The sequence below is a fragment of the Mobula birostris genome, chromosome 10 (genome assembly GCF_030028105.1).
Source record: "Mobula birostris isolate sMobBir1 chromosome 10, sMobBir1.hap1, whole genome shotgun sequence".
NCBI lineage: Eukaryota > Metazoa > Chordata > Chondrichthyes > Myliobatiformes > Myliobatidae > Mobula > Mobula birostris.
Window position 1 is genome coordinate 68,030,397 of NC_092379.1, and position 18,895 is coordinate 68,049,291.

General features: G+C 41.7%; 1 protein-coding gene and 1 long non-coding RNA gene across 7 annotated transcripts in view; one reads left to right on the plus strand and one right to left on the minus strand.

The window, feature by feature from the left end:
• Window positions 1-6,059, plus strand: part of LOC140204086 (interferon-gamma-inducible GTPase 10-like) — a 37,246-nt gene extending 31,187 nt beyond the window's left edge. For both annotated transcript variants that reach the window (XM_072270406.1, XM_072270407.1), the window contains one exon: window positions 1,517-6,059. In XM_072270406.1, coding sequence (XP_072126507.1) covers window positions 1,517-2,714 — 1,198 coding nt within the window. In that variant the 3' untranslated portion in view covers window positions 2,715-6,059. The remainder of the gene's footprint in view (window positions 1-1,516) is intronic.
• Window positions 4,351-18,895, minus strand: part of LOC140204088 (uncharacterized) — a 29,066-nt gene continuing 14,521 nt past the window's right edge. For all 5 annotated transcript variants that reach the window (XR_011887523.1, XR_011887524.1, XR_011887525.1 and 2 more), the window contains exon 4: window positions 4,351-5,033. This is a non-coding gene — a long non-coding RNA (uncharacterized lncRNA). The remainder of the gene's footprint in view (window positions 5,034-18,895) is intronic.

Genomic DNA, 18,895 nt, shown 5'->3' on the forward strand with positions numbered 1-18,895 from the left:
CTAGATTTGACACACTTCAGCAATATTTCATCTTGTTGGGTAGATGCCTGCATTTTAAGAGTTAGTTATAGAGCACATGATTTTTGTACTATATCCTGGAAGTCACATGGCCCCATAGCCTTTATGTTTAAGTATTGCATCTTCTATTGGTTGGTGTCACAGACTGAACTGAAGTGTCTGAATCTGGGTCCTGTGGTGACACAGACCTAGATATCGAACAACATGCTTGTGACTACTTCAGCTATGTCTTTCGCACTCACGATGATGAGGATGGGCATGATCTTGGAAACTGTTCCTGTCTTGTTCTCCTCCAACCATTTGACTGTGCAGCATCATTCAGAGCTGCATGTGCTGAAACTAGATCTTTGACTGTGGTGGGGCTTATCTATCACTGAAGCATTTCAGGTCTGAAATAAGCCATTCCCATTCCCATTGATACTGCAGAGAGAACGCATCATCTGCACAGGAACTTCTGACAATCACTCCTCTTCTGCACCCTATCAAACAATTACTAGTGCCCCTCACAAAATAGGGGTTCATGTGTTCCAAATCTTCCATCACCAACTTCACCTGCAGTCATTTCAGAGATGCAACAGCTGAGATAACTTTGTTGGACAAAGGGGATGAAATGATGAAGAAACATGGGAAAACAGAAATAAAATGGTAGAAGAATATGAAGATGCTGCTCTGTGGACAGACAGGTCAAGATCTACGAGCTCCATCAGTTAAATCAATGGTGGTTAAGCAAAGTCAAAGGTTATTAACCGATAATTGTCCTTATGAATATTACAACAGCAAACTCTGTATAGATAGCTGTTTGGTAGTAAATTGTAACAGCAAAAAGCACTTTGACCATTACTAGTATTGACAGGAAGAGATTCTGTGTGGAAACACTCCGGTTCCGTCGGCTGTAGGGATGACAATCTCCAGCCCCGCCAAACGTGGGAGATTGAAGCACAAGCCCACCAAAACCCCCTTTGTGTGGATGCTATGTGATTTATTACCCTGTTACAAATAAGTACCATGAAATAACAAACATTACACCGCATACAATTAAACGATTTAGCTTTATAAATCTTAATTAGATTAAAGGGTTAGCAAAGAAAAAGCGGAAAAAGAAAAAGGCTAATTTTAATGAAACAATCTAATGTGCACAAGTTGGATCTCATGGTTTCCCCTTCCCTGATCCTCCTTCGATCGCCCGAGCTTCAACGAATCATAGCCCAGCTCCGGGTTGAATCCTATGACGTCTTCTCTCTGGCGTCTTCTCTCTTCAACTCCCACTAGACAAAGGGCCCTGGTGTCAGGCACACAACAGGGAAACACACTCCCTTCATTGGATGGCTCACATTCAAAAGCACACATCATCTCTAACCATAACCCAAGCACTGCTTCTGCAGAAAGACCATTATGTTACCAGTGAAACCTTTCCCAGGGTGTTACATGTGAATGATGTGACATGCAGTATAAATAGTTGTTTCAATTGAGAATTTTAATGGAACATATTTTCTTTCAGTGAACAGGTGGCAGAGACTGAGACCCCCTCATTCTTCACACAGGAAGAACTGAGCAAACTAAAGTCTGATCTTGAAACGGGTGGGGTGGAAAATGTTAAACCACTGATAGAGAAGAAAGTAACTGAGCTGAACAAAACAGAGCTTAACATTGCAGTGACAGGAGAAACAGGTACAGGAAAATCCACCTTCATCAATGCCATGAGAGGACTTCGGAACAGTGATGATGGAGCTGCTAAATCTGGGACGACAGAAACAACAATGGAGCCAACCGTGTACTCACATCCCAGTCTGCTCAATGTTTGCTATTGGGACCTGCCAGGGATTGGATCTACACGATTCACAGCAGCTAAATATCTCACAGAAATGAAATTCAAAAGATATGACTTATTTATCATAATCTCAGTTTCTCGATTCAAAGAAAATGATGCGAAACTTGCCAAAGAGATTAAACGGCTGGGGAAAAGATTCTATTTTGTCCGCTCTAAGATTGACGTTGATCTTGATTCCATGAGGGAAGAAAATCCGTCTTTTAATGAAGAAGAAGAGCTAGATAAGATTCGGAGTGACTGTGTGCAGAAGTTGATAAAGGCAGGGATTCTGAGTCCAACAGTGTTCCTAATCTCTAGTTTCAAAAAGGAGAAGTTTGATTTCAATCAATTAAATGAAGAACTTGAACGTGATCTAAAGAATGTAAAGAAAATGATATTTGTCCTGGCGCTTCCAAATCTAAGTGTCAAGATAGTCCAGCAGAAATATGAGATTCTGAATAAACATATCTGGATGTTTGCAACACTCTCTGGGGGATTGGGAACAGGCCCAGATTCCAGCATCTCTCTCAGTAGTGATAACGATGTGTTGATTGACGCCATTGTCCATTTCCAGAAAAGCTTGGGTCTGGATGATGCTTCTCTTCGGAGACTGGCCAGGAAAGCAGGAAAACCTGTGGAAGAGCTGAAGGCAACAGTACAAACACCACTGCTGGGGAAAATAACCCCAGATGCAATTACGAAGTTAAGTTACGGTGCTGCTGTTGTTGCCATCTCCGCCCTGGAATTCGCTGTCGAATTAAACCCAATCCTTGTCTCCACTTTTAGAGAAGATTCGTCATTTCTCATGATGTACAAGGTACTGCGTGCTGCACTGAAGGATCTTACAGCATCTGCAGAGATAGTAGTGAAAATTGCCTGTAAAGAATGAATAATTTAGCTGTACAAGCATCTAACCTGTGAGTTTTTTATCATGCTGTGATTAATAATTTGATGTCATCTAACACCAAATCCGACTGTAATTTGACTTGATAATCTTCACTTCAACTGCATTGGTTCCTGAAATATTTCTTATTAAACTATATCTGCCTTCAGAAATGTAAGTAAAGGATGTGCCCAATAAACACTGGCCTATTGATGATACAGCTGGGTGGGTTGTTATGCAGTAATCAGGAGCACCTTGCATTACGCAGCCAATTACCTGACTAAAATATAACCGCACAGGTTAAATGATAGTTGATACTTGGGTGCAGTGTATAAATGTCTATATCAACTGAGAACGCTTGTTAAGTTTCACTAACCTTCAAGAGAACCTCTGAATAATAATTTTTAAAAATTGTTAGAGACCTTGGTCCAAGGCATGTGGTAAGATCTGGGATCAACAAAGGCCTTGCACATTTAGATCTCATTTAAAATGGTGAAACAGTGGTTGATAATTCTCCCTTCTGCAGGTTCTGTGAGTTTCGTATGAACACTTCTGCTTGGCATCTAATATGCATACAGCACAGCAAGTCGGAGTTATTCCAAAGCACCAAAACAAAAATCGGCAGATTTTGGCAATCCAGGGAACACAGAATGCTGGAGGAACTCAGCAGATAGGCAGCATCTATAGAAAAGAGTAAACAGTCAAGTTTACAGAAGAGTTTCAGGCTGAGACCCTTCATCAGTAAATGAGGTGTGAAATCCAACGCAAAACCAGAAACAGATAGATCTTCTCAGCAGGTCAAGCAGAAGACAGAGGAAAGATTCGGAGCAAGAAGGCTGCAGGTGAATGGCTAAGGATTTCTGGAGCAAAGGCAGTTTTACTGCTCGGGGTAAAAGAGAGGCAGGACTGCGCAGGCGCGTGACATCAGCCAGTAGAGCCGGAAAAGTAAAAAAAAGACCGCCATATCTAGCAGGTAGCGGAGTGAGATATAGCAGAGTGATAGGGCTTTGGCTCAAGAGGCTTAGACAGTAATAAGGCGAGATAGGTTTACCTGTGTTATTTGCCGAAAGGAGGAAGTATGTGTGTGAGGCCGTTTTTCTGTGCTTGATGTCAGATTTGTGAGGTCCTGGAGTCACCCAGCCTCCCGGACAGTCATATCTGCACCCAGTGTGTCGAGCTGCAGCTCCTAAGGGACCGCGTTAGGGAACTGGAGATTCAGCTCGATGACCTTCGTCTGGTCAGGGAGAACGAGGAGAAGATAGAAAGCAGTTATAGACAGATAGTCACACCGGGGCCACGGGAGACAGACAAGTGGGTCACAGTCAGGATGGAGAAGGGGAAGAGTCAGGTACTAGAGAGTACCCCTGTGGCTGTACCCCTGAACAATAAGTACTCCTGTTTGAGTACTGTTAGTGGGGACAGCCTACCTGGGGGAAACAACAGTGGCTGTGCCTCTGGCACAGGCTCCGGCTCTGTGGCTCAGAAGGGTAGGGAAAGGAAGAGGAAGGCAGTATTGATAAGGGATGCTATAGTTAGTGGGTTAGACAAGCAATTCTGTGGACACAGAAAAGAAACTCGGATGGTAGTTTGCCACCCAGGTGCTAGGGTCCGGAATGTTTCAGATCACGTCCAAGATATCCTGCAGTAGGAGGGAGAACAGCCAGAGGTTGTGGTACATATTGGTACCAATGACATAGGTAGGAAAAGGAAAGAGGTCCTGAAAAAAGACTACAGGGAGCTAGGAAGGAATTTTTTTTATGATTATGATTATGAGGACACGCAGTCCCCTTTTATTGTCATTTAGTAATGCATGCATTAAGAAATGATAAAAACGTTTTTCCAGAATGATATCATGAAAACACATGACAAACCGACTGAAAAAACTAACAAAAACCACATAATTATAACATATAGTTACAACAGTGCAAAGCAATACCTTAATTTGATAAGAACAGACCATGGCACAGTAAAAATCTCAGTCTCTCTCGAAAGTCCCATCATCTCACACAGACGCTAAACCCCCAGCGCCGCTAACTTGCCGATGCAGCATCCCGGAAGAGTCCGACCACAGTCCGACTCTGAGTCCGTCCGAAAAATTACGATCCTCCAACCACCTATTCAACACCGAGCGCCGAGCACCATCTCTGTGGAGCGTTTCGACCCCGACCCCGGCAACAGGCGATATGCAAAGCCAAGGATTTGGGGCCTTCGTCTCTGGAGATTCTTGATTGCACAGTAGCAGCGGCAGCGAAGCAGGCATTTCAGAAGCTACTCCAGATGTTCCTCTGCGCTTTCACGGCTGTCCCTATCAAATCCGGATTGATGCTGTGACGAAAGAGGGTTACAAAAGTACACATAGACTAAGATGTTAACTGTCCTGTGCTATCACAAGTGGGATCATCAGTTGATCGGCCACCTGTCTTCAGGAGAGAGAGATAAGTAAGACAATGGAGCAGCATTTGGAAATGTTAGTGAAGAGACGAGAGAGTTTAGTGGAAGGAGACACTGGTCTGCGTATTGTCAAGACCGGCTCCTTTGAACCTGAACTGTTTGAAGTGATGGGCAGGCGATACCCCAACAGGGGGGATAAAAAGGGAGAGGTTCGCTAAGGCAACAGACACCACACGAGACACCACTCACGACACCACGAGGTATCGAGACCCTGGAAGCGGTACGCCCCCACAAGTCGGTGGGAGTTTTGGAGGGCTGACACGGGACCAGCCATAGACGCACAGGGTGGAAAGATTTGGTCGGCGGGAACCTGGTGTGTGTGTCCACCCTTGCCTGGGTGCCGGGTTCACTGCAGAGGAACGATCGTATCTGAAAATGGAGGGGTCACAGTCGGTGACCTCAGAAGACATTACAAAGGGCTCGCCCGAAAGTTAACTGCGAGAAATATCAAAGGTCTGTTGAATCCGATTTGAATATCAGCATTCGCTCTCTCTCTCTCTCTCTCTCTCTTCAATGGCACAACAACGATTGCCGCAAACTGAACTAAGGTGAACTCTGTCACTTGTGATTGAACATTTTACCCCTAGACTGCGATAGAGCTTGATTGATCCTATTATCCTAGTTCTGTGTACATGTGTGTTTATTCAGTGCTAACCTGTTGCATTTATATCCTTGCTATTAGAGTACTGTGTTGCTTATTTCTTTAATAAAACTTTCTTAGTTCCAGTAATCCAGACTCCAACTGAGTGATCCATTTCTGCTGGTTTGGCAACCCGATTACGGGGTACTTAACAATGCACAGTACTCCTAGCTGAGAAGCAGGACCGCAAATGTAGTAGTCTCAGGATTACTGCCTGTGCCACGCAACAGCAAGTATAGGAATAGAATGAGGTGGAGGATAAATACGTGGTTGAGGGATTAGAGCAGGGGGCAGGGATTCAGATTTCTGGATCATTGGGACCTCTTTTGGGGCAGGTGTGACCTGCACAAAAAGGATAGTTTGCACTCGAATCCAGGGGGACCAATATCTTGGCAGGGAGGTTTGCTAAGGCTCCTGGGGAGAGTTTAAACTAGAATTGTTGGGGGGTGGGAACTGAACTGAAGAGACTGGAGAAGAGGCCATTGGCTCACAAATAGAGAAAGCTTGGAGCCTGTGTGAGGGAGGTTAGGCAGGTGATAGACGGTTTGAGATGTGTCTATATTAATGCAAGGAGTCTTGTGAACAAAGCGAATGAGCTTAGAGCATGGATCAATAATTGGAACAATGATGTGCTGGCCAATACAGAGACTTGGGTGGCTCAGGGACAGGAATGGTTACTTCAAGTGCCGGGTTTTAGATGTTTTAGAAAGATGTTTCTTGACACAATATGCAGATAAGCATCCAAGAGGAGAGGCTGTACTTGATTTGGTATTGGGAAATGAACCTGGTCAGGTGTCAGATCTCTCAGTGGGAGAGCATTCTGGAGATAGTGATCATAATTCTATGTCTTTTTTAATAGCATCGGAGAGAGATAGGAACAGACAAGTTAGAAACCTGTTTACTTAGAGTAAGGGGAATTATGAGGCTATCAGGCAGGAAAATGGAAGCTTAAATTGGGAACAGATGTTCTCAGGGAAAATTACGGAAGAAACGTGGCAAATGTTCAGGGGATATTTGTGTGGAGTTCTGCATAGGTACATTTCAATGAGACAGGGATGTTATGATAGGGTACAGGAACCATGGTGTACAAAGGCTGCAATAAATCTTGTCAAGAAGAAAAGAAAAGCTTACAAAGTTTCAGAGAACACACATCAAAGTTGCTGGTGAACGCAGCAGGCCAGGCAGCATCTCTAGGAAGAGGTACAGTCGACTTTACCTCTTCCTAGAGATGCTGCCTGGCCTGCTGCGTTCACCGGCAACTTTGAAGTGTGTTGCTTGAATTTCCAGCATCTGCAGAATTCCTGTTGTTAAAGTTTCAGAGAGCGAGGTAATGTCAGAGATCCAGAAGTTTATAAGGCTAACAGGAAGGAGCTTAAAAAGGAAATTAGGAGAGCCAGAAGGGGCCATGAGAAGGCCTTCATCGGCCGGATTAAGGAAAACCCCAAGGCTTTCTAGAAGTATGTGAAGAGCAAGAGGATGAGACGTGAAAGAATATGACCTATCAAGTGTGACAGTGGGAAAGTGTGTATGGAACTGGAGGAAATAGCAGAGGTACTTAATGAAAACTTTACTTCAGTATTCACTATGGAAAAGGATCTTGGTGATTGTAGTGATGAATAGACTGAAAAGCTTGAGCATGTAGATATTCAGAAAGAGGATGTGCTGGAGATTTTGGAAAGCATTAAGGTGGATATGTCACCGGGACCCGATGATGTGTACCCCAGGCTACTGTGGGAGATGAGGGAGCAGATGGCTGAGCCTCGGGCGATCATCTTTGAATCATCAATGGGGACAGGAGAGGTTCTAGAGGATTGGAGATTTACGGATGGTGTTCGTTTATTCTAGGAGGGGAGTACAGATAGTTCAGAAAATTATAGACCAGAGAGTCTTAATTCAGTGGTTGGTAAGTTCATGGAGAAGATCCTGAGAGGCAGGATTTATGAACATTTGGAGAGGTATAATATGATTAGGAATAGTCAGCATGGCTTTGTCAAGGGCAGGTCGTGCCTTACGACCCTGATTTAATTTTTTGAGGATGTGACTAAACACATTGATGAAGGAAGAGCAGTAGGTGAAGTGTATATGGATTTCAGCAAGGCATTTGATAAGGTACCCCATTGCAGGCTTATTGAGAAGTACGGTGGCATGAGTTCCAAGGGGACGTTGCTTTGTGGATCCAGAACTGGCTTGCCTTCAGCAGGTAGAGAGTGGTTTTAGACAGGTCATATTCTGCATGGAGGCTGGTCACCAGTGGTATGCCTCAGGGATCTGTTCTGGGACCCTTACTCTTCATGATTTATATAAATGACCTGGATGAGGAAGTGGAGGGATGGGTTAGTAAGTTTGCTGATGACACAAAGGTTGGATGTGTTGTGGATAGTGTGGAGGGCTGTCAGAAGTTACAGCGGGACATTGATAGAATGCAAAACTGGGAAGATGGAGTTCAACCCAGATAAATGTGAGATGGTTCATTTTGGTAGGTCAAATATGATGGCAGAATATAGTATTAATGGTAAGACTCTTGGCAGTGTGGAGGATCAGAGGGATTGGGTCCGAGTCCATAGGACACTCAAAGCAGCTGCTTGGGTTGACTCTGTGGTTAAGAAGGCATACGGTGTATTGGCCTTCATTAATCGTGGAATTGAATTTAGGAACCGAGAGGTAATGTTGCAGCTATATAGGACCGTGGTCAGACCCCACTTGGAGTACTGTGCTCAGTTCCAGTCGCCTCACTACAGGAAGGATGTGGAAGCCATAGAAAGGATTCAGAGGAGATTTACAAGGATGTTGCCTTGGTTGTGGAGCATATCTTATAAAAACAGGTTGAGTGAACACGGCCTTTTCTTCTTGGAGTGACGGAGGATGAGAGCTGACTTGATAGCTGTGTATAAGATGATGAGAGGCATTGATCGTGTGGATAGTCAGAGGCTTTTTCCCAGGGCTGAAATGGTTGCCACAAGAGGACACAGGTTTAAGGTGCTGGGGAGTAGGTACAGAGGAGATGTCAGGGGTAAGTATTTTAGCAGGGAGCGGTGAGTGCATGGAATGAGCTGCCGGCAACAGTGGTGGAGACGATTATGATAGGATCTTTTAAGAGACTTTTGGATAGGTGCATGAATCTTAGAAAAATAGAGGGCTATGGGCAAGCCTAGTAATTTCTAAGGTAGGGACATGTTCGGCACAACATTGTGGGCCAAAGGGCGTGTATTGTACTATAGGTTTTCTGTTTCTATGTTTTTAAACAAAAACAAGCTCTATATTTCAAGTCAAGTCTCACTTAAAAAAAAAATGAGAAAAATAAGAGGCTCAATTTGCAAAAGGTGGGTCCAGTTAAAGTGCAAGGATTAACAGGAGTATCTATGATTTTGGGGGACACATTAATCAAGGACACATTGTATTAAAGAAAAGATGGAGGGAGGGAGGAATTTGACTATTAAGTCATGGAGATAGTACAGTAGTCTGTCTGGAATACTTAAAGGTACTGAATGCTTCTGGAATGCAATGAAGCTTTCTGAAAATTAAGGTGTGTTGTACATTTAGTTTTGCTGGGATAAGGGGGAAAGGTATCAATCCCATTGTGTCACTGCTGGCACTTTATTAATCTGCACATTTTTGTCATGACATTTATTTCCTCTTCTGGAGAGATGATTATTAAAAAGCTTATGTTTGCATGCCAGCCTCACGATTTTCCTTTTATCTTCTAATGCTAACAATAAAATACAGAAGCCAATTAACCTATCAATGTTGCTAACTTAGAGATGTGGGAAAAACCCAGAGAAGTTGAAGCAAGCATATGTGGTCATAGGTAGTCTGTGCAAATTCCACATAGGGAGAGTCTGACTTGAACCTGGGTGGTTGGAACAATGTGGCCGTTGCATTAACAGTCAAAATGGCAGAAAGTATCAAAGCTGTGCGGACGGAAATTAGAAGAAACAGGACGATGGAAAGAATAATGAGAAAGTGAAGGAATTATTATGTGGGTAAGTGAAGGCTGAAAGAGTTGGTCTGTCTTGAAAGTTCAACCAGTGAATCTTCATGAAATGCTAAAAGTGGGCTGTGAGAGTCTGAGATAGAAACATTGAAACACAGAAAACATACAGCACAATACGAGCACTTCGGCTGACAAAGCTGTGCTGAACATATCACTACCCTAGAACTACCTAGGCTTTACCCAGAGTCCTCTATTTTTCTAGCCATCCAGGAGTCTCTTAAAAGACCCTATCATTTCCGCCTCCACCACCACCGCCGGCAGCCCATTCCATGCACACACCACTCTCTGCATAAAAAAAAAACTTACCCCTGACATCTCCTCTGTACCTACTTCCAAGCACCTTAAAACTATGCCCTCTCATGCTAGCCAATTCAGCCCTGGGGAAAAGCCTCTGACTATCCACATGATCAATGCCTCTCATAATCTTGTACACTTCTATCAAGTCACCTCTCATCCACTGTTGCTCACAGGAGAAAAGGCCAAGTTCACTCAACCTATTCTCATAAGGCATGCTCCCCAGTCCAGGCAACATCCTTGTAAATCTCGACTGCACCTTTTCTATGGTTTCCACATACTTCCTATAGTGAGGTGACCAGAATTGAGCACAAGACTCCAAGTGGGGTCTGACCAGGGTCCTAGATAGCTGCAACATTACCTCTCAGCTCTTAAACTCAATTGCGTGATTGATGAAAGCCAATACACCATATACCTTCTTAACCACAGAGTCAACCTGTGTAGTTACAGAATTAATCATTCACTGGAAAGTACCGGGTGCAACCTTCATCCCAAAGGGAAGAACATTATATTCATACAACCCGGATGGGGTTACAAATGCAGAAATCTCTCTACCTTTATCCGTCAATGGAACACATCAATAACCTTTTAACAAATCAATCTTTGTAAGGAACTTGGTTTGTCCAACTTTGTCCACACAATCTTCTACCCTAGGGATTGGATACACATCAGTTTTTGTCACAGCATTCACCTTCCTGTAATCTGTACAAAATGGAATACTATTATCTGGCTTAGGCACCATATCACACGGTGAACTCCAATTCAAAATAGAAGGTCGAATAATATTATTCTCTAACATATACTTAATTTCTGATTCAGCAAGTTCACATTTTTCCCTGTTCATTCGATATGGATGTTGCTTTATAGGCTTTGTATCTCCAACATCTACATCATGCGAAGCTACAGTGGTTCTTCCAGGAACGTCTGGAAATAAATCCCTATATTTGAAAATTAACTGTTTCAGCTTCTCTCTCTGCTCTGGCAGTAAATGAGCTAATTTCTCATCAATATTTTCCAGAATTGTTGTGTTTGGTAACCTGGCAGAAATAATGTTGGGTTTAAAATAAGTTTCAGATCAATCATCCATTAAATTCCCAGTGGGATCATACTCATTATTATTGACCACAACAGTCATAGTTGCAGCTTGTTTCTCATAGTACGGTTTTATCATATTTATATGACATAGCTGTGTTGGCTTTCTTCGATCTGGGGTTCTTAATCATATATTCAACTTCATTTACTTTAGATTTAATCTCATAAGGACCATGAAATTTAGCTTGTAACAGGTTTGTTTGCACCAGGAAACATCATATCTCCAGGCTTAAATGACCTCATTCTAGTTTCCTAATCATACCAAGTTTTCATTTTCTCCTGAGTCAAATTTAAAATTTCCTTGGCTACACTACAAGATTTATGTAATCTTTCTTTGAATTTAAAAACATAATCCAGCAAATTAGTATGTACCTCTTTATTAATCCATTGTTCCTTCAACAAGGCCAAAGGTTCTCGAACTCTATGCCCAAACACAAGTTGAAAAGGACTAAAACCTAATGATTCCTGCACTGACTCCCGTACTGCTAAACGTAGTAAATGTACGCCTTCATCCCAGTCATTTTCATTCACCATACAATATGTCCTAATCATAGTTTTGAGGGTAGAATGGAACCTCTCCAAGGCTCCTTGTGATTCTGGATGATATGCAGATGAGGTTATCTGTTTTGCTCCCAGTTTATAAACTATCTGCTGGAACAATCCAGACATAAAATTACTACCTTGATCAGTTTGTATTTCCTTAAGTAACCCAAAGTAGGTAAAGAATTTTACAAGAGACTTAATTATTGTTTTAGTCGTTATATTACTGAGTGGTATGGCCTCTGGAAACCTAGACACTGTGCACATAATGGTCAGCAAATATTGATGTCCAGTTTTGTTTTTTGGCAATGGACCTACACAATCTATAATAGTTTTGGAAAAAGGTTCACCAAATGCTGGAGTAGGTTGCAGTGGGACAACTGGAGTAACTTGATTAGGTTTACCCACGATTTGACAAGTATGACACATCCTGCAAAATGTTGCCACATCTTGTCTTAAACTAGACCAGTTAAAATGTTTAAAAACCTTGTTCATAGTTTTCTTTACACCTTGATGGCCACCCAAAGGCATACTATGAGCCATAGTTAAAATCACATTTTGATAAACTTTAGGAACTACTACCTGGTGATTCACTTCCCATTCTTCACTAGCAGGAATTGTAGGTGATCTCTACTTTCTCATTAATACTCTCTTTTCAAAATAATATCCTACTGGCACCTTCTCAATCTCACTATCTGGAAGAGCCTGCTCCTTTAATTTGATAATCTCAGGGTTTCTACTCTGCTCTGCTATCATCTCCATCTGAGATAAAGACAGATCTTCCTGGTTAGACTTACTACAATAATCTTGATCAAGTAATGAAGGTAGGAAAGTTTCTGACACATCTTCAAAATTTGAATCCCGAGTTGAATGGTCATAGAACATAGAACATAGAACATAGAATAGTACAGCACAGTACAGGCCCTTCGGCCCACAATGTTGTGCCAACCCTCAAACTCTGCCTCCCATATAAGCCCCCACCTTAGATTCCTCCATATACCTGTCTAGTAGTCTCTTAAACTTCACTAGTGTATCTGCCTCCACCACTGACTCAGGCAGTGCATTCCACGCACCAACCACTCTCTGAGTAAAAAACCTTCCTCTAATATCCCCCTTGAACTTCCCACCCCTTACCTTAAAGCCATGTCCTCTTGTATTGAACAGTGGTGCCCTGGGGAAGAGGCGTTGGCTATCCACTCTATCTATTCCTCTTATTATCTTGTACACCTCTATCATGTCTCCTCTCATCCTCCTTCTCTCCAAAGAGTAAAGCCCTAGCTCCCTTAATCTCTGATCATAATGCATACTTTCTAAACCAGGCAGCACCCTGGTAAATCTCCTCTGTACCCTTTCCAATGCTTCCACATCCTTCCTATAGTGAAGTGACCAGAACTGGACACAGTACTCCAAGTGTGGCTTAACCAGAGTTTTATAGTGCTGCATCATTACATCGCGACTGTTAAACTCTATCCCTCGACTTAAGGAAAGCTAACACCCCATAAGCTTTCTTAACTACCCTATCCACCTGTGAGGCAACTTTCAGGGATCTGTGGACATGTACCCCGAGATCCCTCTGCTCCTCCACACTACCAAGTATCCTGACATTTACTTTGTACTCTGCCTTGGAGTTTGTCCTTCCAAAGTGTACCACCTCACACTTCTCCGGGTTGAACTCCATCTGCCACTTCTCAGCCCACTTCTGCATCCTATCAATGTCTCTCTGCAATCTTTGACAATCCTCTATACTATCTACAATACCACCAACCTTTGTGTCGTCTGCAAACTTGCCAACCCACCCTTCTACCCCCACATCCAGGTCGTTAATAAAGTGAGTAACAGACCATGGGTCATGAGTAACAGACCCATCCTGCACATCAATCATTTTAGCCATAGCTTTGGTTAAAACACAGGAAGAATCCATGTTAGAATCAATCTGTGGTTCCTCAGAAATAGGTTTTATTGTCAAATGCACTTCAGGAAAAACTTGTCCATCTGCTAAGCTTTTCCCTAACAATAGAGAAACATCATTTATGGGTAAACTGGTTTGTAGCCCTATTTTAACAGACCCTGTAACTAACCCTGACCTAAAATTTACTCTATGCAAATGTACCACCGTAAGGGCACTCCCAATTCAGTGTATATAGTTTACCTCACCAATGTCAGATTCATCACTAAACTTTAGAACACTGTCTAACATTAGTGATTGAGAAGCTCCAGTATCCCTAAGGATTATTATTGGCACTGGAGTGGATCGCACTTTCAAGGATACAAATCCGTCAGTTATAAAATGGTCATTTCCCCTCTTAACTTGGTCAAACTCTGACAACGCTTCATTTATATTTATCGAACTATGTGGATTTACAGGTGTTTCAATATGTTGCACAGAATCATCTGGGACTGCTTCCTTCTCCTTCTTCTTCAATCAGAAACAGTCAGATATTACGTGTCCAGGTTTCTTACAATAATAACAAATATGACCAAAATGTCTTTCCTTCACATATTTCCCTTCATCCTTACCTTTCTCACTAACTTCAGATTTAATTTCTGGTTTACCTTGACTCTCTGTGTTAGTTTTCCTTTTAAAAGCTCTACCTGGAGAAAATTTACTCTTGTGAATTAAATCATACTCATCAGCTAATTTAGCAGACTCCTGCAATGTAGCAGTGTCCCTGTCTTTTAACTATGTCCTTACTTCAACAGGAATACTCCTTTTGAATTCCTCCAATAAAATCAACTTTTTTAAGTTATTATACTCCGCATTCACATTTTTAGAGGAAACCCATCCTTCAAAACACACAGATTTCTTGTAGGCAAATTCGGTGTAAGTTTTTTTCCATGGATTTCTTCAAATTTTTGAATCTTTCTGTATAAGCTTCTGAAACCAGTTCATACGCTTTCAGTATATGCTGCTTCACAATGTCATAATCAAGTGCTTGGTCAGCAGTTAAAGCTGTATAAACTTCTTGTGCCTTGCCTCTAATTACACTTTGTAACATCTCTAGCCATCTATCTTTCAGCCACCCTAAACTCAGAGCACAATTACAAAATGTTGGAAATATTTGTCCACTTCTGTTTCCTTAAATGGAGGAGCCAAAATAACCTATCGACTAGCAACAAACTGTTTCCTATAACCAGAGGACTGATATTCCATCCTTAATTTCTCCATCTCTAGCTCAAATTTCCTCTGGTTATCTGCTTCTCTTTCTTTAAATTCCCTTTGTCTATTTGCCTCTCTTTCTGCCATTTCTACTTTAAATTGCTCAAACTTTACCTGTTCAATATGTAACTGCGTTTCCAGTGTACTCATTGGAAACCTCCCTAACACCTCATCATCAAACTTTCCCGAACTTATATAATGTTCTGTTATTTTCCTCTGAATTACTGGTTTTGTTGTAACCTTTGTAATACCTTTAAGGTCCAACCTTCTAGCAATCTCGGATACCTCACTCCTTTTTGCCTTCGCTAATACCTCCAGGTCTGGCGAATCCATAAACTTGTCGATATCCATTGCTGCCGAATACCACCCACAGACCAATCAAACAAAATGTGAGCATGTCATCAGGTGATATCTCACTGGCGGGAAAATTACATCACCCCACCATCACAAGACCATTACATCATGGTCGTCAGGTACTCAATTACACCATGATCATAAGACAGTCACAAGATGCCCATGAGGTATGTAATATAATATACAAAAAAAAATCTAACCCACTACCAAGACCGAAGCTGATTAGTAAAGAAAAAAAATTACTAGTCATCATCTGTGCTTTAACAGCAAACCAACGGTTTTGGAAATAATTCAAAAAAGGTCCCCACAATGTTTGGAAGTCTTGGCTAGATTCAGAGATTGAACATCGAATCTTCTCTAAATTTAAACATGACATCACATTACATAACCATTGAGCGTGAATGAGAGGGGCCACATCTGAACACTTAAGCAAGAGCATCCTTCGGGCCATAAAGGAACTAAAAGCCAAAGTGTGCAAGTCAAATGACTCCAAAATAATATATTTTTCTCCAACAATACCAAATAAAGCAGTCAAAGGATTAAGCTTAAAGTGTACTTTGAAAAGTATCGAGAAAGTTTGAAATACCTCTTTCCAATATTTTCCAAGACTCAGCCATGTCCAAAACATATGGATGAGTGAAGCTTCTCCATTATTACATTTATCACAATATGGGAATATATCTAAATAAAAATTATCCTTGGTCATATAGGCCCTATGGACTACTTTAAATTGTAGGAGAGAGTGGCGGGCACATAATGATGAAGTTTTAACCAATTTAAAAATTTGATTCCAAGTTTCCTCAGATATTGAAGTCTGTAAATCTTGTTCCCAAAGATTTATAATTGTATCTAAAGGACACCTCTCATTCCCAACAGCATATTATAAATATTAGATATGGATCCATTATAATAAGGTTTCAAATTAAAAATTACATCTAGTAAATTCTTATCAGGACTTTTAGGAAATGTACTTAATTGAAACCATTAAAAAATCTCTTATTTGTAGGTATCGAAAAAAATGAGTTTTGGGTAAACTATGTTTAGTTTACAGTGGTTCAAACGAAAAGAGACTTCCCTCTACAAACAAGTCCTCAAAGCATTTAATACCTAATCTATCCCATTACTTAAAAGCCACATCAATCATACAGGGTTTAAAAATAATTAGAAAAAAATGGGACTTGAAAGAGACAATCTGAATAAGCCAAAGTATTTTCAGAATTGTATCCAAATTCTTATATGTGTTTAACTACCAGATTATCAGTTAATTTACTCAGAGACAAAGGAAGTGAGGATCCAAGAAGAGAAATAATAGAAAATTTATTAACAGAGTTAGCTTCTAAAAAATCCACATCAAGCAATCCTCACGACCAATGTAATATAACCAAAATGTAAGATTTCTTATATTAACTGCCCAATAAAATATTGCCAAGAGTCTTACCACTAATACTATATTCCACCATCATATTTGACCTACCAAAATGAACCACCTCACGCTTATCTGGGTTGAACTCCATCTGCCAGTTCTCAGCCCAGTTTCACATCCTATCAATGTCCTGTTATAACCTCTGACAACCCTCCACTTTATCCAAAACACACCCAACCTTTGTACCATCAGCAAATTTACTAACCCAAACTTGCACTTCCTCATCCATGTTATTGAAAAAAATCACAAAGAGAACAGGTCCCAAAACAGATCCATACGTTACACCACTGGTCACCAGCCTCCATGCAGAATATGACCCGTCTACAACCACTCTTTGCTTTCTGTGGGCAAGCCAGTTCTGGATCCACAAAGCGATGTCCCCTTGGATCCAATGCCTCTTTACTTTCTCAATAAGGCTTGCATGGGGTACTTTATCAAATGACTTGCTAAAATCCATATACACTACATTTATGGTTCTACCTTCACCAATGTGTTTAGTTACGTACTCAAAAAATTCAATCAGGCACGTAAGGCATGACCTGCCTTTGACAAAGCCATGCTGACTATTCCTAATCATATTATGCCTCTCCAAATGTTCATAAATCCTGCCTCTCAGGATCTTCTCCATCAAATTGCCAACCACTGAAGTAAGACTCACTGGTCTTTAATTTTCTGGGCTACCTCTACTCCCTTTCTTCAATAAGGGAACAATATCCGCAACCCTCCAAACACAAGATCACAAGATCACAAGACAAAGGAGCAGAAGTAGGCCATTCAGCCCATCGAGTCTGCTCCGCAGCTCCCACATGAGCTAAACTGTTCACCCATCTAGTTTCAATTTCTGGCTTTTTCCCCCTATCCCTTGATACACTGACTAATTAGATACCTGTCAATCTCCTCCTTAAACACCCTCAATGATCGGGCCTCCACAGCTGTATGTGGCAATGAATTCCACATCTCCTCATCTCTGTTTTAACTGGGTACCCTCTAATTCTAAGACTATGGCCTCTTGTCCCGGACTCACCCACCAAGGGAAACAACCTTTCCACATCTACTCTATCCAACCCTTTCAACATTCGAAATGTTTCTATGAGATCCCCTCTCATTCTTCTATACTCTAATGAATACAATCCAAGAGCCGACAAACGCTCCTCATATGTTAGCCCCTGCATTCAAGGAATCATCCTCTTAAATCTTCTCTGAACTCTCTCCAACATCAGTACATCCTTTCTAAGGTAGGGGGCCCAAAACTGCACACAGTATTCCAAATGAGGTCTCACTAATGCCCCATAGAGCCTCATCAACACCTCCTTACTCTTATATACTATTCCTCTTGAAATGAATGCCAACATAGTATGCGATGTCCTTACCGCCGATCCAACTTGGTGGTTAACCTTTAGGGTATCCTGCACAAGGACCCCCAAGTCCCTTTGCACTTCTGAGTTTTGAATTTTCTCCCCATCTAAATAATAATCTGCCCAATTATTTCTTCTTCCGAAATGTACAACCGTACATTTGTCAAGGTTGTATCTCATCTGCCATTTCTTTGCCCACTCTCCCAAACTGACTAAGTCTCTCTGCAACCTTTCCGTTTCTTCAACATTTCCTGCTCCACCCATTTCAATATCTTTCCTATAATTCCATGGGCTCTCACCTTATTAAGCAGCCTCATATGCTGTACCTTATCGAAGGCCTTTTGAAAATCCAAATACACAACATCCACAGCCTCTCCCTTGTCAATCTTATTCGAGCTTACCTCAAAAAATTCCAATAGGTTGGTGAGACAGGATCTCCCCTTCATGAAATCATGCTGCCTTCGGCCTATCTTGTCATGCACCTCGAGGTATTTCATAACCTCCTCCTTGAGGATTGACTCCAATATCTTTCCAACTACGGATGTCAGACTAATAGGTCTGTAATTTTCTTTTTGCTGCCTCCTTCCTTTCTTAAATAACGGAACTACATTTGCAACCTTCCAGTCCTCCGGAACCATGCCAGAGTCTATTGATTCCTGGAAGATCATTTCCAATGTTTCCACAATCTCCAAAGCCACCTCCTTCAGAACGCTTGGGTACACCTCATCTGGACCGGGAGACTTACCTATTCTCAGTCCACTTAGCTTCCCAAGCACTTTCTGTCTGGTAATCTTGACTGTACCTAATTCTATTCCCTGATACCTCTGGCTATCAGGTATATTGCTCATGTCTTCCACTGTGAAGACTGATGCAAAATACTCATTCAGTTC